This window comes from Arachis ipaensis, chromosome B08 (assembly GCF_000816755.2).
Source record: "Arachis ipaensis cultivar K30076 chromosome B08, Araip1.1, whole genome shotgun sequence".
NCBI lineage: Eukaryota > Viridiplantae > Streptophyta > Magnoliopsida > Fabales > Fabaceae > Arachis > Arachis ipaensis.
In genome coordinates this window covers 22,703,085-22,726,476 of record NC_029792.2, presented here as the reverse complement: position 1 = coordinate 22,726,476, position 23,392 = coordinate 22,703,085, and the positions used below count along the sequence as shown (strand labels likewise).

The window sequence follows — 23,392 nt, the reverse complement described above, 5'->3', positions numbered from 1 at the left end:
TTTTTTTTTTAAGGGAAATGGAGATATATGTATATTTTCATTATTTTGAGGAAGATGGAGAATATTACTCTTTTACCGTAGATTGTTGTTGTCTTGTTGAAAGAGTGATGGTCCCCATGTGCATCCAACGATCTTAAATGGACCATATTGGTCATACATTCCACACAGCTGACTATGATAAGACCATATTTATGTTTCCAACAGAAGTTCTTGCTTGCCAGCACCGATAGCGGGACCACATTTATTTTATTAATAACAATTAAGGTTTGATTAAATTACTATGTTCTGGTCATCATAGCGGCGCCACCAATCATATTATAATAAAGAATTTAATTAACTTGTGTCTTAAAAGATATATTTTAAAAATATAATAATAAAAATAAATATTTTTTTATGGTATGTTTACTCTATGTTTTTAGGATATAAATTAGTAAAAAAATTTTATAAAAAAATATAATTAAATTTTTAATATATTTATTAAAAAAATAAAAGATTTTTTACTAATAATAATTTTAATATGTATTTTCAGTACTTAATTAACTTTTTTTAAAGTAATGCTTATATAGGCATAGGATTAGGGGTGGCAATGAGTATGGTAGGATATGGTTTGGATTTAACCCTAATTCTATCTGCGGGTTGAGATTTTTATATAAACTCAATCCTACCCTACCCGCGGATTGAGAATATTTCAACCTTAATCCTACCTTGGTGGTTCGATTTATATAAAAATGCCTCTTGGCTTATTGCTGAAACAAATTTCTGTTTGGCGTATTTTGGTTAAACTTTTCTGCATGTGGCTTAATATGGTTTTTTGCCCTTTTATATAAGTATATAACATAAACATATATAGAATGCGGGTTGGTTGAATAGGGTTGAGACTCAATCCGCACCCTACCCGATATCCGTACGAGAACCCTACCCACTGCTGATCGGATTGGCAACCCTACCCGATCGGGTGGAGTCGGATTAGGTACCCGCAAATAGAGTATATATTGCCACCCCTGTATAGGATGTCATAGTGCACGGTTATTGCCCCAATGCCCATTCTCCATTTCATCCCTTTAAAAATAATTTTTTTTTTCAATTCGATATTTTTTAAGAGAAATGTTAAAAAATTATTTGAATTTATTATTTTTGATAATTATTTTTAAATTTAAATTTTTAAAATTTTATTTTAAATTTATAACAAAAAAAAATAATTCTGATATTTTTAAATATTTTTGGTTTTTTTGAAAGAGTTATTAAATACAACTCTCACGACATACTCGTATCGTATGTAGTTTTTATTTTATTTTTTATTTTTTGATTTCCATTTATTTTTCTGGTTTCAGGGTAGTATGTTGTAAACTATTAAAAAAAACATTTTTTTAAAATATTTTTTACAAAATAGTGAATAACAATTAACACCGCATTGTATTATGTTGTAAACTATTAAAGAATAAGCACAAAGATATAAATATAAGAAATACTAAAATATCAATATTTTTATTTATTTTACATTTAAATAAATAATAATCAATTGTTCGTTTCTTTCATCACTAAAAATATTAATTTGTTAGCATTTTTTTTAATGAAATATTTCAACCCATCAGATGATTAGGACTTGGAAAAGTGGGATGGTTGAAGGGAAAACACTTATTATTCCATCGCCCCTACCTTCACAAATCACAAGACAACGAGTCTAAAGCGGGCACCCCTTAGAAGTGTTTTTTGATGGCTGAACCCCTTAGTTTTGTTTGTTAAGCCAGTAAGCCACTAAACAAGACAAGACCCTTAAAAATAGTAAAAAATATTCTCCGTCCTTGTCGCTAAGAAAGTGTCATTTAAACTTTTAGAAGTGTGTCAATTAGAGATGTAATCTAATCTAAAATAAGCCTAAGCATAAAGTAAAAGTTTAAATATTGATATACATATTACATTAAAATTTAAAAAATTATAAAACGAATACTAAAGTGAAGTGTAATGAAGTAAAACACAGAAGATCTTTGCCTAAGTGAAAATTTTATAAACTATTTGCATTAATTGATATAATATTCCAAATCTAAAACCAACTAGTAAATAATAAAAAAATCTAAAACCCTTTTCTTCACCAAAGAAGCTTTCACACTCTCTAAGCTTCTACTCCACTTTTGTACCTTTTTTGTTCTCTCTCTTTCTCTCTCTCTGGAATGTTGAGCTGAAGAAAGAAGCTTGCTACTTGGAAGAAAGGTTAAGAACAAAATGAGGGGTCCTTTGGGTGCAGTCATAGGAAGATACTCATCAAGTGATGGAACCACCCCAGTTGGTGGGATCATAAGGCACAACAGAAAATGCAGCGACATTGCTGTTCTTGTTATCTTCATAGCATTCTGGATTTCCATGATTGTAAACTCTAGCTTTGGTTTCAACCAAGGCAACCCTTTGAGGTAAAGTTTCCAACTTCGTATTATTCTGCATTTTTTTAAATTCTTTTAAATTCTTTTATGGAGCTTCTGTGGTTGGAAAATTGCATTTTCTTTGAAGTGTGAGGTTTTGTAAATGGGATTCTTTTTTGGCGCTTTTTTTTATTCCTCACTTATTTAAGCCTTTGTAATGGATGACTAATTGTTGATAATTTATGCATTTTGTTGAGTAGTTGTTTTCTTCCATGAGGTCATAGATTTTATCAATTTATGCTTATTTTAGTTTTAGTTTTCTCTAGAATTAAATTGGTATATAATTGTTAAAAAATATGTTGCATGTGTTCCTTTCTCTAAAAAATGAATGTTGGTATGCTTCAAATAAACGAACTTTTCATTTAAGCAAATAAAAGTGTTAGTTACATCATCGATTTCTTTTTTCATAATAGAAATGCTCTTTGGATCTGTCATTATACATTCTCTTTTTCGTTGTTACTGTTGTGTAATTTGTGATCACACACCTACCAAGGCCAGTTGTGCTTGTTATTGTTGTCATTGTCATTGTTTTGTAGTCTCTAGTCTGTAATAACTGCTACTGTGACTTAATAGGCTTACTTATGGGCTGGATTACAAAGGAAATGTGTGTGGGGACAAGCATGCAGGGCTTCATGAAGTTGAGCTATTGTACTGGCTAAATCCTAATCAGGTATATCAAAGTGGATTGAAGGATAGCAAGCTAAAACTGGTCGACGCTCGCAGCATATGCTTGTTGGACTGCCCTGTACCTTCTGAAGATTCACTTAATTGGGTGTGTGATTATCCCGAAGGAGACATTCGTCTTAGTATGGATGATTGGATTGATAGCAACTATAATTATTATGAGTACCTTACACCGGAAATGAGAAACTCCTCTCTTCAACTTCAGGGCCCCTGTTATCCTGTCATATTTCCTAGTGTAAATGGTAAGGAAGACATTGTCAATAACATATATATTACGAGTTTTTGAAGTACCTGATTCTTAGATCAACAACTTTTGTCTAGTTTACTGGACTTGCCAATTCATTGCTCGTGCATCAAATGTGTCATTAAACCATTGGCAGCAGATGGGTGGAGTTAGCATCAATGAAGACATTGTTATTGATAAGTCTATTCACAAGTATATCAACTCTCGGTCAGCCGTCTTAAAGGTTAACTTTTTTCAACCATCTATATTCCTTAAAATGCATTTATACTTGCATTTCTTGCAAGCACCCTTGAAGATAAAAACATGCGACTACCAAGATATACCGGTAGGATGGCAAAGAAATAGTGTTGAAATGTTCAGTTGACAGTTGGTTGATATGCAAAAAAGTGTCCTTGGCAGCATGAAATGCAGGAATAGAATGCAATTGAGTATAAATTAGAAGTGGCTGTTGATATGCGTTCTGTTTAGAATCTTGAAACTCTACCTGTTTTTACGTTATCAAAAATCTTATGTATGAAACTATGAGTTATACCCTTTCATATGTCCTGTCCTTTAGCATCATGCCATGGTGGAATTTGTGTTTAATAATTGCTTTTGTTTCCAGAGATACATGGCTGACATAGGAAAGTCATGGCCTGTGCTGATTGTTTGTGGGGGGATTATACCTCTTTTTCTATCCGTGATTTGGCTGCTGATGATTCGGTATTTTGTCACTGCAATGCCTTGGGTGACAGTGGTTTTCTTTAATCTCCTAATGGTATCAGTCACAATGTTCTACTACCTGAAAGGTTAGGATCTCTGTTGTCTGTTGAGCTATTTTATTAACCAAAATTAACATATTTCTCGAGTTGATGGTTTTTTTTACCCCATTATTTGTAGTTGGATGGATAGGAAATAATGCTATTTCCCCCATCATTGGCGAGCATGATCCTTACATTCATGTATCTGGGAGGGTAAGTATTGTTGTGGCTCACTAGTCATTCCCCGGTTATTTTATGATCTTTGTGTTGGTGGTTCTATCGTGTAAATCTTATAAACAGATTTTATTTTCAGGAGCTGACTCATCTACGCATTGGCACTATAATGATGACATTTATAACAATTGTTGCAATTCTGACATCAATTGCTATTGTCCGACGCATCCTTATGGGAACTTCTGTCCTTAAGGCAAGCATAAATTCATTCAACACTTCTAAGTTACAGTGTGGTGATTACAGCAATGTTAAAGTCATTAGTAACTGTGAAATGAATAATGAATTAATGATGATGTGGCATTGTTTATGCCATGTTAGAAAACCAATCTAATTGATTTTAATGTAAATTGTTCTCACAGGTTGCTGCAAAAGTGATAGGAGAAGTTCGAGCGCTCATCACTTTTCCAGTCATACCGTATTGTATTCTTGCAGTGTTCTACATGTTCTGGATTTCTGCTGCTCTCCATTTGTTCAGCTCTGGTCAGGTTGTTCAAAACAACTGTAATTCTAATTGCTGCGCATATGATCTCCTTGAGAAAAAGGTGAACTGTGATCGTTGTTGCGGATATAGCATTCGTTACACACCACATATTGGAATCGCCATCCTTTTTCATCTATTTGGGTGTTACTGGGCCACACAATTCTTCATAGCATGCTCATCAACAGTGATTGCTGGATCTGTTGCCTCTTATTATTGGGCACGTGGTGAAAATTCTGTAAGTCACACTGTCACAGTACCTTGCAAGAATTTGTTCGAACGAATCTACTTAAACTTAAATGAGATTCATCAATATGTAATTCCTGTCTTAGCATGGATTTAGTATTTGGCTCATGCTTGTTGATCAGAACAAGCTGTGTTGGTATAGGATTATAAATTGTTTTTATCTTATTGACTATCACAATACTGCTGTGAAAGTGGGACTAACCACAATGTTAACCTGCTTGAGTCAAGTAAAGACAATTTTGCAGCCTCATAAAGTTAAAGAACAAATTTGGATCATACTTACCAATTGCTGAACTTGTTTATTGGACTGATTTGAATTGGATTAATAATTGGTTAAACACTTAAACTTTTATTTTCTTACCACTTACAAAATCCTATCTTGTATGTTATTTAAAATAGTTCATCTTTCTCGGTGCAGCAAGAAATCCCTCTTCTTTCAGTCATTTCCTCCATGAAGAGGCTTATGCGTTACAATCTGGGTTCTGTGGCTCTTGGCTCTCTGACTGTATCATTTGTAGAGTCGATCCGCCTTTTGCTTGAATCCATGCGTCGCAAACTAAAAGTCTCCAGTTATGAGCCTGACAACTGGATTGGCAAGGCTGCATACCGATCTTCTCAATTTTTTCTAAGGTGTATTGGATGGATCATCAAATCAGTGAATCGAAATGCATACATAATCGTAAGTCTTGTCATTCTTCCATAAAGCAAATCTTTATGCATGCATTGGTACTCTCTTTTTTATCTTCAAGTTTGGAGAGGCTCGGTCACATCTTGATCTTTGTTGCACTCCTTGATACATAGTATATTATTACCTTTTTTTATTTTTAGGTCTTTCTCTTCCTGTCCCTGCATTTAACTAGAGTATTTGCTTGACAAATGCAGATTGCTATAACAGGTGAAAGTTTCTTCAGATCTTCTGCTATTGCAACAGAATTGATTATGAATAACATCCTGCGGATCGGACGTGTCAATGTGATTGGAGATGTTATTTTGTTCCTTGGAAAACTATGTGTTAGTCTCTCAAGTGCTGTTTTTGCATTCCTCATGTTGGATACACACAAGTATAGAGCTGCACATAACAAGATCACATCCCCACTCTTGCCTGTTCTGGTATGTTTCCTATGATATATAATAAAATGAGTATGGCACGGAGATGAATTATTATTTAAAACTAAGTATAAGATACGATGATTCAACTTTCAGTTATGAACACCATAGTTTTCGAGTCCAAGGAAACGGATCATTAGTATTTCAAGTTTTCAACAGTGTTTATTGGAACCTCATTTGGATTCTGTGTATGCAGGTTTGCTGGGTTCTTGGGTACATTGTTGCAACGCTTTTCTTTGGAGTTGTCGAGATGTCAATTGATACCATCATTCTCTCATACTGCCAGGATTCAGAAGAGAATGGAACAGCACAGTATGCTCCACCCCTTCTCATGGAAACTCTCAACAATGACCAAAATGAGACGCAAAGGCTTACACAAGGATCCCAATGAAATATGCCCCATGGTTTATTTTTATCAGTGATGACTCTCAACAGGGCTTTAATATTTAGGATCATGCCTAAGGTGCTTATTTTTACCACCTTAGTTTTGTTCTCCCCGTGTATGTGTATATGTATATGTTAGTTGTGCACAAGTTACAAGTAGTTGTTTAAGCAAGCTGTAATTTTTGACAAATGAGATTGTGCTAGAGTATCATGTTTTGGGAACAAAAAGAACATATTCAATGCAAAAGTTAGCATTGCTTAAAATATTCCTAAAAAATGCACCATGTAAAGAAATTATGGAGATTATGAAAAGCAAGTCGAATAGAGATGTAATGTAATGCCAATGCAACACCAAACTTGTCCCTCCGGTAGAGATGTCAATAATAATATTCCCCACTGCGGGTTTTCTGTGGCAAATGCCCTGAATGGGGCTCTAAAACAGGAAATAATACCCGCGGGGATAAGGATTGCAAAGTTCTCCGGAGACGTGTTCGGGAATCGAAGCAGAGATTCTTGTCCTGTTCTCCAAAATATGTTAAATATTTAAAATTTAAATTATCCTTAACTATAATTCATAATTTAAGTTTGTATATATAAATTTAATTTTAGTGCAGTTTAATTTTATGTGCATTCAATTATATAGGATCATATTAATAAAAATAACTATCTTTTACTTATCTACATAAATAGAGATTTCCGTGAAAACTATAGGAGGCAGAAAATGAGAATGTGACGAGTAAATACCCATAGTAGTCCCTGAGATTCACGCAATTACTCATAGTAATCCTTAAGATCCCGATTTCCCTATTGTAGTCCTCCAGATAGAGCTCCGAGCACTCAAACTAGTCCCTGGCCATATTTCAGGTGATGAGTCATCACCGGAGCGCTGACTTGGCCTAGGATTGCCACGCTGGACTGCTGCCAACGGCTAGCTGAGCTGGCTAAGTTCCAATTTTTACCCAGATTGGTCCCTCGTAGTATAATTAACCCTAAATCCCCAAATTCTCATACACCTCCCCTCTTCGTCTTGTTCACCTCTTCTTCTTCCTCTTCCATACACTTGTTCCTGTTCAGGCACTCTCATCCGGGGCTGCTACTCATGTCGATGATGGGTGGAGGTAGCACTGGAGGTGGAAGCTCTGTTCGTTCCCCATCTAGCTGGAACCGGAGTAGAACGCAAACGAAGAGCAGAAGATCGGCGCCGCCAGAATGGTGCGGCTGTGGCTGTAGGCCAGTTCTCAGATGGTCTGGCACAGATTCAAATCCGAATAAACCGTTCTATGGCTGCCCCAATTATAATGTAGGTTAGAGTAATCACTTGTGTTGCTGTTATTCTCCTCCCCTGACTGTTCTTGTGTTGTTATGCCTTCCCTGACTGTTCTTGTGCTGTTCCTCTCTAAACTTTGATCCTTTATTGGTTGCAGACAAGTGGGAAGAGATGGTGCGGGCTTTTTGTGTGGGCAGATTCTGTGAATGAGGAACAGGTTGAAAAATCAGAATCGTGTGGTGATGAAGTGAAGATCAACGTTGATTGGAGGCTTCGAAGGTTGGAGGAGGATGTCCAGATGCAAAAAGTGATGACCCAGTTGTTAGTGTTAGGTGTGTGTGTATTGACAGTGTTGTTGGTGATCCTGTATTGTAAATGATGAATGAATTGGTGGTTTTAGGTTCCTTGTTATCAACATTTGTAAAAATCTGCTTCTTGATGGAATGAAAAGTGTTATTAACTATGAAATTGTTGTTAATTTAAATTCCATTGTGTATGAAAAAAAAATAAAGAAACTGCTTCTTGAATGGTAAACCACATAGCATAGCATATTAACATAAATTCCATTGTCTATCAAGAAACAACAAAAGTTGACTGTAAAAGGCAGCCTAGAAACCATGTTGCTGCTATCAGTAGTTTCATCAAAAGCAAGGCCAAGGCATACCAAAAAGGCCTTTGCATCACAGTTCACCATCTAGTCATTATACGATGGAAAAGACTAATAACAAAACACAAAACAGAAACTCCTAAGTACATATATCTAGTATTCAATTCTTCTTTCTTGGGGGCCTAAATCCTGGCGTTGGGATGAACTGCATCAAGTTGGCAAACTTTGAAGATGTTGCTGAAGATGCACCCTGCAAGGGATTCACTGTTGGTGTGGTTGGCTGATTAGAGGATCGTCTTCGTGGTGACAGCTTGGAAGGTCTTTTCGGTGCAGGATCCTATAGGAGAAATAAGTGGCATTAACTACTATTTATGCATGGAAATAACAACATACTCAAATGTAAAATTTTAGTTACCTTTTCAGAATCCTCTTGCTCAGAAGCAGAAGGCTGAGTTCATTCGATCTCTTGGGGATTGCTTCCCAAATCTTCTTGGCCAGACACGTCTTGGGGCTGATGAACCGGCTTCTTAGGCACAGTATGAACTTCATCATTTTTCTTCTTCTCAGCTGCCTCGGCAGCAGCGGCAGCGGCTACTGCTGCAGCAGCAGCAGTAGCAGCATCAGCATCTTTTTTCTTTTTGCAGCCTCTCTTTGTATGCCCCTTATCACCACAGTAACTACATGTAAAGGCACCCAGCTGTCTCTTTAGGTGTACACCATCTGCAGTGTTGCCTGAGAGTTTTGGGTCAACTTTAGGCTTCTTAGTTCCAGAAGCACTCTTCTCGTCCGCATCCATCCTCCTCTTCATCTTTAGTTTTCCAGGTTTTGTCTTGATTTTAGGGGCATGTGGCCTGTTACAGTCCTCTGCTTTTTCCCACAGTGGTTGACCAGGAATTGGATTAATGTGGTGGTTATAAATTTCCTTGTATGAGTCCATGGTCAGCCATCTGTGACAGAAGTCTTCTGGCTGTTTATTCACACGAGACAGGGCAGCACAAGCGTGCACACGCGGGATACCTGCAGGTGCCAAACAGTGAGATGAACCATGATAATAGTTATGGCTGAAGAAAGTAAAATGCATAAACACAATTAACTTACCCGTTAGCATCCAAAATTGGCATGTGCACAATCTCTTTCCTATGTCCACAACATGGTTGGTTGGATGTCCGTGTACCTCAAATTTTTCGTATCCGTTATCCCCAGTTCAAATAGGCTTCCAATGCTTGGATTCTTTCCTCACCTTCTCCAGCCTGCTCTTTATAACAGGTGTGAGCTTCCCAGTGTGATTCTGCAGCTTCACCTTGTTTTCGCTATGGTTCGCATAACAAACATCCTTACCTCCTCCAGCAATGTTATGATGGGTTTGGCTCGTGCATCCTTGATCTTAGCATTGAACACTTCGCAGGCGTTGTTATAGATGCTATCCAATTTCGGCTTATGGCTGAATAAGCTTCTGGTCCAAGCATCCATAGGCCACTTCGCTAAGTATGCCCAGGCATCCTCATTTAACCTTTTGATCTTCTCCATTCCATCCCTGAATTCTTGGTATGTTGTTGCCCTTGCACATTCCCACAGAAGTCCCCTTAGCTGTAAGTCCTTCCAATTCTTGTTGAAATTTTTCCATAAATGCCAGACGCAGAAACGGCGATGCACATCAGGCATCACCGCTTTCACTGCTAATATCAGTCCCTGCCAGATTTAGTAAATGTTAGACACATAATCGTCCCTGACATTATAATCGTTACACATAATAGTCCCTAACATTTGATTAACATCCCCATAATAGTCCCTACAATTGAGGGTCGTGACCCATAAAAGTCCCTAACGTTTAATAGGACAGCTAGATTAATGACAAAACTAGTATTTACAAATTCTCTATAAAATTCACTATTCACTACAAGCATAATGAAAGCACAATTCTTCAAGCAAGCATAACAGCACACCTAATAAGTAACCATGAAGATCCAATCATCTCACAGTCTTGATGCATAAGCCACCCATGGGCACTCTTTCACCTTACACACCGCCCTGCACCTAATGTTATCATTTTTCACTATCTTTATGCTCCTTCCCTCTTGGATTGTATATTCTCTCACAGCTTCTCTAAATTCCCATTTAGTTCCGAACTTCATGCCTACCTCAAGGTGCAGCTCTCCAAACCTTGCACCCTCCCTAAACAGCGAACTTGCCTCTTCAGATTCATTTCCTTCCTCCAGCTCATCTTCTGAGTTTGGAGGCGTCTTCATCTCCTCCGAGTGCCAAGAATTGGTGCCATCTGAGTCAACACCTGGGTCTAGTCCATCCTCTACCCCTTCATGAACACAACCCACAAACGCAAGGTCAACCTCAGCGTCGCTCACCTCCTCCACCAAACCATCGTCTTCATGTAATATCTTCTCCTTCCCTTTACCTAGTGGATTAATATTTCTCTTACCCACCGTAGCATGTATCATGTTTCTCCTAATCCTACTCCCAGTTTTAGGATCATTCCCTGTAGCCTCAGAATCAGAGGAACTACTCTCATCCGGACCTGGCTTGAACATGCTATCCTCTTCACTATCAGAGGAGTTAGAAGATACATCAAAGGGAACTTCATTGTTAAACACTTTGCTAGTAAATCCTCTAGCAGCAGACCGTGTACAGGGTCTCCTGGAAATACTTGGTCTCTTGGACAGTTTCTGCTTCTTGCTCCTATCTGATTTGGTGTTCTGACTGGATTTCGTGGGCTGGCTGATTTTGGTGGGCTTGGTGAGCTTGGTGGGCTTCGTGAGCTTGGTGGGCTTGGTGACTTTTGGGGAGTTGTTCTTCTTCACAGGTTTGGTTGTCTTGGAAGGATTGGCAGTTTTGGAGTGTGATGGTTGTGATTGCCGTGGAGATGTTCTGTTTTTTTTGGGACTGGATTTGCAAGAAGTGTTGGGTACAACCTTAGGGATAGGAGGAGCAACTATGATTGCATGAGTCTCTGTAACTGGGGGACTCACATCAGTATCTGTACCTGCATTACATCCCTCTCCACCATGATCATCCAAGTACAAAACTGTGTTATCTCCCTCTAACACCTCTGGCACTGACACTGTATGCTCGAAATATATATCAATTAATCCCTCATTTGTCCTAGCACAATTCACCATCTCTCTTATCTCTTTGTCGCTGTTTACATTTCTCAACCCCTTCTCCAAACATTTTCCAGGAACATGCCACCAGCACTGTTTAATGTCATTGTACCCAAGCTCCCTATGGTAGTTCCGTATGTAGAACACATCCAGAGTATCAGTGTCTAGATCACCTAAATAGGCCTTATTGTCCGGAGAATATATCATAATTCCTTCTGTATTTTTTTTGAAGTCACCCCCATGATGAAACATGATGTCCAACTTCTCCTCCATCTGCAAGAAATTTAAAATTTTTACAATACATAGGGAGAATTTGAAAGCCTACTCATGCATTAAAAAGGAAAAATATTCACCAGAAGAAAATATTTTTTTCCAAACCTCCATACTAATCCCTGTTTCTTCCCTGTTTTATTCGGGTATTACAGCAACCCCACAAACCCCAACCAACATTCAAACCCTAGACACTACAATGACACCAAAACTCCAGAACCTCAACAACACTGACCAATGCTATCATCAACCAACACTGTATTCAAAATGCAAACTTAAAAAAAAAAAGGTTACCTTGAGTCCGATCACAACGTCAGAACCTCGTCTTTGTGGTGAAGGAAGGGAAGGGAAGAGCAACAACAACTTCTGATAAGATGATTTCTTCTCTCAAATTTTTGTTAACCCAGCACATACAACCCTATGGCTACGCCATTGTTGGGGAGATGAAGAAGAACTCAGAGGGTGGAAGAAGAAGAGACAAAGTGTTTGTGTTGGTGGAGAAAACTGTTTTTCATATTAAGTAACAACTATACGGCGTCGTTTTTGGCTTTCAAGGGCGCCAAACCCAAAACGACGTCGTTTTGGACATGTCCCACGTGGCAATCCTAGGCCACGTCAGCGTTCTGGTGATGAGTCATTACCTGAAATATGGCCAGGGACTAGTTTGAGTGCTCGGAGCTCTATCTGGAGGACTACAATAGAAAAATCGAAATCTTGGAGATTACTATGAGTAATTGTGTAAATCTCAGGGACTACTATGGGTATTTACTCGAATGTGACACGATATTCTCCCATAGAGATTGGTGATCGAACATGGGAGTTTGGGATTCAAGGACGGCGAGCAAAAAGGCACCTGGGCCCCGCCCCCATTGACATCTCTACCCTGCGGGGTGATAGAATCTCAATGGCACATATTGACTTGTTTTGTACAGCTAAAGAATTTAAACCCTATTGGATCGTAGTCTTTGTTTAGTTGAATAGACTTGTTAACTGATTTTTTCTTTTCCACTAAAGATAGGAGACTCGAACCCGCAACCTCTTAATTGAGTATAAGGAGATTATGCCATTTGAGCTATAACTCATTGGCAAATTTGAAAAGATAGGAGACTCGAACCCGCGACCTTTTAATTGAGACTTGTTGACTGATTAAATGTGTACAAAATTACGGATATATCTAAAACAAACACAATAATTTTTTGCATATTAAATGTATCAATATATTTATTTATGTACTAGGATATTTTATATTTATTAGGGTCTATCAATACTTTTCTTTTATTATATTAGTCTTTGATTTTCATTAATGAAATATGATAGTTTATATAAATATTGCACATCTAATGTGCACAAAATTATTGTATTTGTTTTAGACATACTCCAAAATTACTACGTATTTTTTTTATATTTTTACGTTGTTTTCTTCTTGTTTCTTAACGGTGAAGATAGGTAACATCATAATATCTCTTAATTAAAAGTTATGAAAAAGTCTAAAAAGCCAACTATAACATAAGTCAATTCATATTTTTAATTTTAAAATTCAAAAAATTAAGGTAATACGAGAGTTATTTCTTTTTTTTTTAGGGTAAAGTATATTTTTTGTCCCTGAAGTTTGACAAAAGTTTCAAAAATACCCCTAAATTTTATTTTATTTCAATTTTGTCCCAAAAGTTTTCGATTTGCATCAAATATACCCTGACGGCTAATTTTTCAAAGAATTAAAGACCAATTCAACAATAATTTCATAAGAACAACCACCAACACAAGAAAATCAAGCATAATTTTCATACATTATTGTTAGATTGATCTTAATTGTTTTGAAAATTTAGCCGTCGAAGGTATATTTAATACAAATAAAAAATTTTTGGGACAAAATTGAAACAAAATAAAATTTAGAGGTATTTTTAAAATTTTTACTAAATTTCAAGGACAAAAAGTATACTTTACTCTTTTTTTATAACAAACCTATTTTTTAACTAACTGACTCTAGTTGTTTTCTTAATTTACTAATTTTTTTTTACTTTAAAAGATATTATTTTTAAGATTTAAGGTAAAATTTATAATTAAAAAAATAATTTTAAAAAAGTTAGTTGATATTAGTTGAAAAATAATTAGTTATCAAGTTGAACTCTTTTATTTTTTGCATAGAATCTGGGTTCTCACATGTTCAAAAAAAGTACATTATCCTGTCATGTTCATTGATTTGATTGTGCAAACACTTACTGAATGTTTTAACAATAATCTGATATCATCGGTTACGAAAGACTACAATTTGATATCAATATACTTTTCAAGTTTTAAAGGACTAAGCTAAATTCACAAATATTAATTCTTTTGGGCAAAATTCAAGGTCTTACGATCAATCTCGTCCAGTTTGAGGCGTAGGATCCTACCGTTGTCTTCCTCGGTCCATTGAATGGAATTCTTGCTCAGCTGCTTAATAATCTACAACATAAATTACGAATATCTTTAATTTTTAATCGATTGAGCAAAATGCTCCACAAAGCATTTTCGTCAAAAATGAAACAATTTTCAATATCTACCTCGTAAAAGAATTATTTAACTTGGTTTAGGAGATTTAAAAATTCCTAAGATATACACGTATCATACATGTATATGAGTTTATCATATGCATTTTAAGTTCCCTTATGGCATGATAGCACTATTATCGAACAGTTTAAAACTTATCAATATTAAAATGATGCTGCTTTATAAATTTATCAATGCCAATCAAATAATAGGCAAAAATCGATATATTAGTCCTCACATCACTTTAGAGACACTAAATTATAAATTATACTTAACTTTTTCAAAATTTTATGAAATTCACCTCAAGCAAATTATTTTTTTCCAAATTTCTTTTTAGGAGAGTTTAATACTTAATTGTCAAACATTTTGTCTTACGCCTTTCAAAATATAAGAATATCAAATATAATGTTACTTGAACCTCAGGATGACAATGTATATTTTATAAGTTGAGTGATTTGAGATTAATTTGACCAAAATGTGTAGGAAGATAAGAGTGATAAGTTCTTTCATTAGCAAAAATATTTTTTGAACTCCAAAAGTTCATGTCTACTTGGACACTTTTCAAATTGAGAAAATTTATCAAGTTCTTACCAGTTTTTTCCTTGTTCCTTTCTTATCTTCATCTCCTGTCCCAACTATGACTTTAAGGTACTTGATTGCTGAAATGCCAAACAAGTACCAGGTCTGAAACCCCTTTGAAAATCAAATAACTTGGAAGGAAAGAGTTAGTTGCCTAAGCTTACAATGAATGCCAGAGAGAGTAGTCAAATGAAACTTGACAAGACGAAGGGCTTCCTTTGGTTCATGTTCGCTCAAGTCAAGAGGTATAGCATCATCATTGGATTCACTGCCATCAAAATTCAACAAATGCTTTTTCTTTTTCAATGAGACACCAAAGTACACATGATTTAAGACATCGTTTTTTTATTTACTTATTTTGACTACTTACCTAGACTGAAGAAGCTTTTGTGCAGATTTTTCATCTGCTTCTCGAGCCATTCTGTTATAAAAGTGTCCCTGTACGTTAAAGAAGTTTGTAAACAATCGAAAATCGACAACAAATGCATGGATGATGAGTAAATATCATCTATGATACTGACATATAGCTCCAATGGCATATGAAAATAAAACCCAATTGCCTTGAGATAGCCACTAATAAAGCACCCAGCCATAGAACACAAACTAGACACCTTGAAAAAGAACAAGACAGTTTGAACATACATTCTGTATATCATTGCATCCTATAAACCTCTAAAGCGTGCACTCAAACACACACAGTGACACAAGAAAGAATTGAATTATTAACAGGAGATATCCGAAAATACCAGATTCAAAATAAAATGCAAGGACAAAATAAAAACGAACAAATCACAAGATTCATCTATACCTGTTCCATAAGTCTGTCTGCCCGTGCATAATCACCCTTAGCAAATGCATCAACAGCCTACAAAACAGCCGAGATAATTAACACGGCTTACCAACCACATTTAGCATTTTCTGCAGAAAAGAAGGCCATGACATCTTCCTGTATGAAAACAGTGGCAACTGCTATCGCAACTATTGATCCTGGCAAGTCCACAAGTTCCATTACATAGAAACATTTTTTACTTTTGTGTGTCTAGAAATATCAAGGAAAAGCAAAGGAAAGAATCTTACAGCACTGTAGTATTCTTTCATGGTAGCCCAATTTTCCCTCACTGCTCTACGCAGCACATTATAGCTATTCTCATCTTCGTCGCTCTCTGCATTTGAAGTAATGTGGCAAAGAGAATTAACAACAGAATAAATACATTTAAACAGAGTTCAGAAACAAGATTCAATGAATCAATACAGAAGAAAAGGATTTTGCATAGAAAGAGTCGTTCCTGTATTGCAGCAATGTTACAAAACCACAATGCTAACATGAGAAAGAGTAAGTTGACCTAAGATCTTGGCACAAAGCTTAACGTATATGTTGTGAGTGATATGGTGTGGCATGTGACTTGAAGGATATGTTATTATTTTACGAAACTAATTTTCCATCTGCGAAAGCATCTCAGTTAATCATATGAAACTCTTATAGAGATATTTATCTTGTCTGGGTCCTAGTCTTGGAAACACCAAAGAATAATCATCGAACTAATACCAGATTTTTATTATATTCTCATCATTTCTTAATTTTGGTAAAGCATATATCGTCAACACACCTTCCTTTACAACTTGTGGCACTACAGTAGTACTTTGCTGAACTTTTGGGGTATCATCTGGAATTCTTACAACTCGTCTACCATAACGATATGGGGTTGATCTCACTGGAAGCCTATGCTTTGGCAGTTCTTCAGACCTTTGTGGAAAAGAAAATAATGATCCTAAGATTTCTTTCTGAAGCCTTACTTTATCAATTGAATTGCATTCTTTCTCGCTGCAAAGAATGTCCACATGAAGTAAAGCACGTTGGAACATGAAAAATATAAAAACAGAAAGCAATTACTTAAGATGAAACACTAAGCAAGCATTGACAATGATGCACCTGGATGCAGAGCTTACATCTGGATGCTGATCTTTTAACTGTCAGAAGACACAAATAAATAAAAAAGAAAACCAAATAAGAAAACTAGAATGAATGTTTATATTAAAACCTAAGGCACATCAAATTTCAATTGGATTGTCAATAAGCATAATGTGTTTTAACTTCTTACAGGATGGATTTTGCTCCAAATAAGAGGGTAGATTGATTTTAAAGATTAGAAGCATTACAACAGAATATACACGAGAATAGCTGAAATTAGCCCATGCCAGTGCAGGGTCATCAATAATCCCAATCACAATTGACAATCAAATAATGCAAACCATACAAGTATAACTTATACTTTAGGTTTTCAGCCGAATCCTTACATTTTCACCAGCCAGACCGTGATCATCATCACCTTTCTCCAATCTAGAAGCTGACATGTCAAGCAGCTCCTCCATTGTCTGCATAACGACTCCAAATCAATTCTTGTATCATAGAGAAATTTTTTCACTTAACTAAAATAATGGAGAGGATTTTGGAAGAAAATGACCTAAATGATCATAAGAAAATGATATTTGATCGTAGAATTTGGACTTATTCTACAACTCAGTTATTGACCAAAACAATACATATCATAGACATATGTTGCCACTCATTCTCTCAAAATCACTTCCTTTGCACGTCCTATTTTAATCAGTGTCATCACAAGGTTCACTGCTTAATAGAAAATATTTCAGCAAATTTGAACTTTAAAGAGATACATTATCAAAAATGGAGGAAAATGAAAGCTAAAACCTATTCTATGTTGTTCTGTACTTATTTAGTTGCCAACAGAACAAACTACGTACGGTACCATTTTCTAAGCTTGTTAAAAACAACTTTTTCTGTCAAAGATTATGCTCTATGCAATATGATACTTAGTGGCAACTAACAGTTGATGTGGCAACTTCAATGAGAATATAGTATGTGTTCATGTAACTAAGCCCAAAGGAGATTACCAAAGTGTCCAAAATGCAAATAGGTAAAATCACGTGTACCTTCTTCACATCATATCCACAGAGGCCTGCAAATACCACAGATCAATTTGTCATCTATCAACCACATAGTCAAACAAAATATTAACAAAGAGCAGTTATTAATATAGTGAAATTGTAAAAATGTGACTGTCGCAAAAGAAATAAATTTGTGAAATATAGCATGGTCAAGTCTAGACTAAAATCAGAGAGCTATCGTACCAAAAGCAGGGCATAGGTAGAATGAACATGAAAGGTCATAGTAAAAAAGCTACAGGACACTGAAAATATGACAAAAGCTCTGTTGATATGTTACCCCAAATTGATGCATCGAGTAAAAGACAATCATGACAACTTGTAACCCACTGTTCTAATAGAGAAATGGTGGTTGTACTCATTTTGCATGGAACTCCATACCGCTCATCCATCATCAATTACCTAAGTTCACTCATAGCCATCCATTGATGGAATCAATATGGTTTGCCATGCAAAATGAGTATACATAGTTAAAATACAATCATTACTACTTGTCTTCATGCAATAAGCATCAAACTCATTCTCCATTTATGATGAGTGAAGATTTACCAAGAACATCATGTATCTTATCCTTGTCAAGCTCAAAGCCATCTCCAAGCATCTGAAAGAGGAAGTTTACAACATCATCCCTCATGCTGCCCTTTGCTGCTTCAATTTTCAGTGAATCCCTTTCACTCCATGTCTCTGATTCTGGCAGCTCCTTTGCATCTATCTTCGAAGGTTTGCTCTTCACGCCTTGAGTCGGCATTTTCTTCGGGTGAATGTACTCCTTTCCAACAACACCAGAGACAGTGCCAAGTGATACACGATGAGGCTTTGATTTCACTGCACCTGAGTTCCTTTTCCCATGAAGGGAATTTGGAAATTCACTTGCAGAAGACACTTTAGTAGGTTCAGAAATTGTACCCTTGAGCTCATCACTATTAGAGGAGGCACAGAGGATCTCAGCAGCCATATTAACATTGCGTTTCGCCTCACAATATGCACTTGCTATGTCCTCCAGAGAAAATAAAGAACCAAAAGATTCAAGCAGAACACTGAGGTCCCTTTCTTCAACATCAGAGTAGGGAGGCATTTTCAAAATGTTCTTCTCTCCAGCCACTGTAATAGAAAATCTCAGCAAGCAAAAAGAAATGGAAAATCATGCACTTAGCATGTCTGTCAAGAACAGCTTGAACAGAAGCAACAATGATCACAGTGGAGCTACTTTTCCTAAGAAAACTTAATTTCTTAAAAAAAAATGAAGAAGAGATTACAATGACTATTCTCCAAGTAACTCATGAAAATGCAGTAGACTAGAGTGTTTGTTAGCAGCTAAGGTCTCTCGATTTTCATCATATGTCTCTTACTTCACTTTTCCTTTATTTTCTCTGCTACCAAACAACCGAAGAATGTAAGTTCATACAAATTACAAAATAATAATAAGTAAAAAAAAAAAAACTCAGCTTACAATTTGACTTTATCAATTACGTAAGGCTTCAAACCTTCGTCAAATGTTCATTACAATTTACTTTTAATTTCCGAGCAATCTAAGAAGCAAAACCGAAGAATGAAAGCACATGGAAAATGATAATAATCACCTTAAATGAAAAGATTCCAGAGATTACGCTGCAAACTATGATACAGGAGCCTTATTCTTCACGTAACTCAAATTTGGAAATGCTGGCGTCAGTGATAGAAAATATTAGTATCATTAAAGTCCTTGATTTTTCATCAAACATTTCTTACTTAAATTTTCCTTAATTTTCTCGGCAGCCAAACAAACAGAACAAGTGAAACGCAAAAATGCGAGTTGATATATAAATTTTCAAGTTTCAATTAAAAAAGAAATAGAAAGAGGGAAGAAAACGTAAGAGAATGAAACGGCAGCGTTTAAGGGAGAACCTATAACCTATTGACTATTTTAGGTAGCGGAAGGCGGAAGCTTGTGATGATTCCGCTGGAGGAATACGAAGTGACCAAAACACTCAAATCGTTAAGTGGAAAGTGGTTGATATGCAGGTATGTAAGTATATGAGTATGTAAGGCATACATGTACCAGCAAACGTACAAGTATACTGAGAAAAAAGAGTATATACTTCAATAGATCTCCAAAAATTAAGTTTCACACAAATTTATGTTTGATAGATGAAATATAGACAGAAGTTTTTATTATTCTTGTTATTTTTTATAATTATATTTTTTATTATTATATTTTCTTTCCAAATTTTTTAAATGACAAAAAAAAGAATAAATTAAACTTTCATAATTTATTTTAATTTATTACCAAACAAAATATAAGAACACTAATTTTTGCTTGTCTTGTTTTCAAAACCAAACGTCCTACATTTGTCAAATCCGTCATTTTCACTTGGACAAATAAATTTTTGAAAGTGTAATGAAATGACCATATTAAGCACCATATTTTGCCACTCAACCAAACACTAACAAAGATTGCTTACTCCCAAGTTACAAACACTAATCTCAAGATTGCTTCCTCCCATTTTGTAGTTCTATTAAAGCTTAATATACATTCTTTCAAAACATAATAAAAAGGGTTAAATATACAAATATACTTGGTCCATATACTCCACAAAGTCGCAACATGGCATCATCAACAGCACAAATCTTTCCCATTCTACATTTGTCCCACACAAAATTAGTAAATGGTAAAAGGTTTTGGAAAGAATTGCTCTAAGGGCAGAGACTAAAAAATAAAGGGTAAGTTTTCTTAAAATTTCTAAGGCAATTAACACATTTGAAACTTCTAGGAAATTTATTTTTCCTTCAAAAGTATTATACTCTAGATTCTTTAGCCAATGCCCTTAGCACAAGGATTAGCAAAACCGTTTGTAACCAAAAGAGACCTGATACCTAACCCTCTAAATTGCATTTTTTTGTTGTAACCAAAAGTAATCACCTTATAATTTAGCTTCTGAATTATACAACAAAGCCATTTTTATTAATGTACCCGTTTACTATTCTTTGCTGCTGCTATTTTTTCCTTTCATTCATTGCTCATTACCTTCCACTTGGCATTGGCATAGAAGAACATCTTGGAATAGATTCTGCTCTCAAACTGAATGGTCCCGACGAAGATATTGAAGCCGATGGTCGAAGGAGTGGTGTGGCAGCCCTACTTGAAGCTTCATTTGCAGCTGGCGGCGAAGGAGTAGCCGTAGCAGCTGCTACGGGTTGTAATTCTACTTCAGTTCCAGTGACATGGTCAGTACCAGTTTCAGGGATATCAACCATTCTATCGTCTTCTTCGAGAGATAGTACAGTGCTCGTGTCCGTGTGAATGGTGGAATCATCGGCGAACATACCATGCCTTCTCTTTCTCCTAGCTGCCTTGCCCCATCCATGGATTGTCTCCCTTATCCTCTGTGGAATCAATGCAGCCTTATAGTTTGTTCCCATCTGAAAAAAAACATAGAAAGATCTTATTGCATGAGAAATAAAAGTGGCAAGAATCCAGTGATTCAGATTTAACTTTATGCAGTTTAAAATGTTTTACACATATTTAAGGGGATTTCTATGGTGAATAATGAAATTTGGCGAAGAGTGAATATTGTAACAAAATTTTTTAAAGGAGTGTGCATTGCATATGATGTCTTTATTTTTTAAATATTTTTTTTTTCCTATTGTAAAAAGAACAATCTTCACTCTTCATTGAAAAACACCATTCACCAGAGTGTAAAAGTAATTCCTTTTACACTCAGTTACGACTAACGCGAATTGTGATCCAAAAGAAAAAGTTTATTAGATAATAGTGTAAAATTCTTTAACTTAGTACATCGAAATTGAACTTGAATGATTCACTCAAACCAACTCCATGCCTTAAAAGCATCACATACACATGGTTCCTAATGAAGCCTTGGAATTAGGTGTGCCATCATTGACTTTTTGAGACACACAACTGAAAACATGTCATATAGTCGGATATATCATAATGATTTTGTTTGGTTTGATCAGGAACTAATTTCTCACTCACTGTTTACATGCCCACTAACAAAATTGGATAAAAATGCCAACTTAGTATAATGTGGAACTTTCTATGATGTCGATGCACAAAAATTAATTTGAATGAAAACAATCTGATATTTTGCCAATGAATATTGAAGAATGAACGTAGAAAATATCTTCTTGAATTAAACAGATCTATAGGGTCAGCATGACTTATGTTTTCTTGTTTTTTGAATTTTGTGAAGTAAATAATGGAGGTTAAAAAATTTGGAAAACAAATTTTCTTGTTTTCCACTATTTTCCACCAACAAAATCCTGAAAGCAGAAAACATACAACAGAAACCGACCGATTTAGGTCGTGGATTACCTGTGTAACGAGCGCATATAGTGGCAAGGTACTGTAACTGCAGAGAAACTGTCCTGCAAACCTACAAAGTTTATATAGAAAAGGTATAAAATGGCACATGGCTTTTTTAACATCTTAAATAAATGGAATTAAGGATCTCATGGTTTCAGCATACCCTAAGATTAGCCTTAAGTACACAAGCATGTGATTCCTGATAAAGCAGGAATTATAACCAAACTGCCACTGCAATAACAAAAAAGACATTTTAGTACATACAGAACTTCATGCCATTCTTCAGTATCTTATTCTATGGATGATTCATCATATCTAAAGTACTTCTGATAACACTGAAAAAAGGTGGCAATAACTTGCCAAAAAGAAGCTTTTAAGCAATACTAAAATCAACGTGTCAATCATAAAAAATTTGAATAAGGCTATAACATTTGCTTATCGAAAATATAAAGCTAGTTATTGTCTTATTTGTTGAAGGAAATAATTATGACTTAAGATGGATAAGGAAGTAGAGAAGTACCCAGAACCAAAAGAACGAAGCCAATTCAAACGCATTCTGCGAAAACAAAACCAGGAAATGAACATGCATCTAGAGTTGGGAGGGGAAAAAACAAACAAATTTCATTTAGAAATAACACAAAAGTAGCAGATAAACTATTGTTGCTTACTTGGAAGAGAATGAAGTGGATCAAGGATAGCAATAGTTCAGGCTTATTGAACCAGAAAAGTTCGTCGCGAGGCCTCAACTTTGATCCCGAGAAGTAACCAGTGATTCCGGCATTCTCCAATGCCAACGTTGCAATAACATGCTGGAGCTTTGTTCCCACCAAAAGAACAAGCTGTTCATAAACACAAGAAATAAAAAGACACGGTAATCAGAAAGTGTTCAACAAAGTAAAATAACTTAAAGAAAGAAAGGAAATAACAAAGATAACTTGCCGAGACAGGAATGATAGCTATCCAGAAATAGAGATTTGATCCTGCGGTAAACCGAGAAAAAGGATAAATTAATTAGCAATTGTAAGATTCTAAGACAACACAAAGACATAATGAAACCACAATATAATAGCAGCAAGTTATTCTTCTTAGTTGGGTTGACTACTTCAATAACTGACCACAATTATGTTTCAGGTAATCTCACAGAGAAATGGAAGTAAAGTGAAAGCTTTGGCCAAAAGAAAGATACAAATCGGTTTTAGTAATGGAGGGAATGTGTATTTTGAAAGTTAAGATTA

General features: G+C 35.6%; 4 protein-coding genes across 18 annotated transcripts in view; 2 read left to right on the top strand and 2 right to left on the bottom strand.

Annotated features, from left to right (window-relative positions):
- On the top strand, positions 2,067 to 6,843 carry LOC107613844 (choline transporter-like protein 2). The gene is made up of 10 exons (XM_016316012.2): positions 2,067 to 2,405; positions 2,988 to 3,340; positions 3,420 to 3,565; positions 3,947 to 4,130; positions 4,222 to 4,295; positions 4,396 to 4,509; positions 4,676 to 5,032; positions 5,459 to 5,719; positions 5,923 to 6,150; positions 6,344 to 6,843. The coding sequence occupies exons 1-10, from the start codon at positions 2,221 to 2,223 to the stop codon at positions 6,536 to 6,538; spliced, it is 2,097 nt and encodes a 698-aa protein (XP_016171498.1). The 5' UTR covers positions 2,067 to 2,220; the 3' UTR covers positions 6,539 to 6,843.
- Positions 6,945 to 8,208, top strand: LOC110265817. Its single transcript, XM_021109141.1, has 2 exons — positions 6,945 to 7,831; positions 7,956 to 8,208. Exons 1-2 carry the CDS (start codon positions 7,631 to 7,633, stop codon positions 8,175 to 8,177), a joined length of 423 nt encoding a protein of 140 aa, XP_020964800.1. The 5' UTR covers positions 6,945 to 7,630; the 3' UTR covers positions 8,178 to 8,208.
- On the bottom strand, positions 8,343 to 19,944 carry LOC107612164 (putative nuclear RNA export factor SDE5). 13 transcript variants are annotated; one of them, XR_002352187.1, is made up of 17 exons: positions 19,746 to 19,941; positions 19,435 to 19,516; positions 19,111 to 19,224; positions 18,404 to 18,955; positions 17,804 to 17,868; positions 17,189 to 17,266; positions 16,824 to 16,861; positions 16,501 to 16,715; positions 15,971 to 16,056; positions 15,702 to 15,758; positions 15,264 to 15,331; positions 15,058 to 15,161; positions 14,906 to 14,973; positions 14,143 to 14,230; positions 9,504 to 10,094; positions 8,821 to 9,422; positions 8,343 to 8,742 (listed from the first exon to the last, which is right to left on the bottom strand). XR_002352187.1 is itself a non-coding variant. In XM_021109138.1 (15 exons), exons 3-15 carry the CDS (start codon positions 19,133 to 19,135, stop codon positions 11,751 to 11,753), a joined length of 1,407 nt encoding a protein of 468 aa, XP_020964797.1. In that variant the 5' UTR covers positions 19,136 to 19,224; positions 19,435 to 19,516; positions 19,746 to 19,943; the 3' UTR covers positions 10,392 to 11,750. The 13 variants fall into 13 exon arrangements, 12 of the variants coding, with proteins under 12 accessions (XP_020964797.1, XP_020964788.1, XP_016169466.2 ...); XM_021109138.1 differs by lacking the exons at positions 8,343 to 8,742; positions 8,821 to 9,422; positions 9,504 to 10,094 and adding an exon at positions 10,392 to 11,791 and having other exon boundaries at positions 16,501 to 16,637; positions 19,746 to 19,943; XM_021109129.1 differs by lacking the exons at positions 8,343 to 8,742; positions 8,821 to 9,422; positions 9,504 to 10,094 and adding an exon at positions 10,392 to 11,791.
- Positions 20,313 to 23,392, bottom strand: part of LOC107613571 (MLO-like protein 11) — a 7,368-nt gene continuing 4,288 nt past the window's right edge. For all 3 annotated transcript variants that reach the window (XM_021109127.1, XM_021109128.1, XM_016315642.2), the window contains 6 exons: positions 23,097 to 23,137; positions 22,826 to 22,996; positions 22,678 to 22,713; positions 22,321 to 22,388; positions 22,167 to 22,227; positions 20,313 to 21,253 (listed from right to left, as the gene is read on the bottom strand). In XM_021109127.1, coding sequence (XP_020964786.1) covers positions 20,855 to 21,253; positions 22,167 to 22,227; positions 22,321 to 22,388; positions 22,678 to 22,713; positions 22,826 to 22,996; positions 23,097 to 23,137 — 776 coding nt within the window. In that variant the 3' untranslated portion in view covers positions 20,313 to 20,854. The remainder of the gene's footprint in view (positions 21,254 to 22,166; positions 22,228 to 22,320; positions 22,389 to 22,677; positions 22,714 to 22,825; positions 22,997 to 23,096; positions 23,138 to 23,392) is intronic.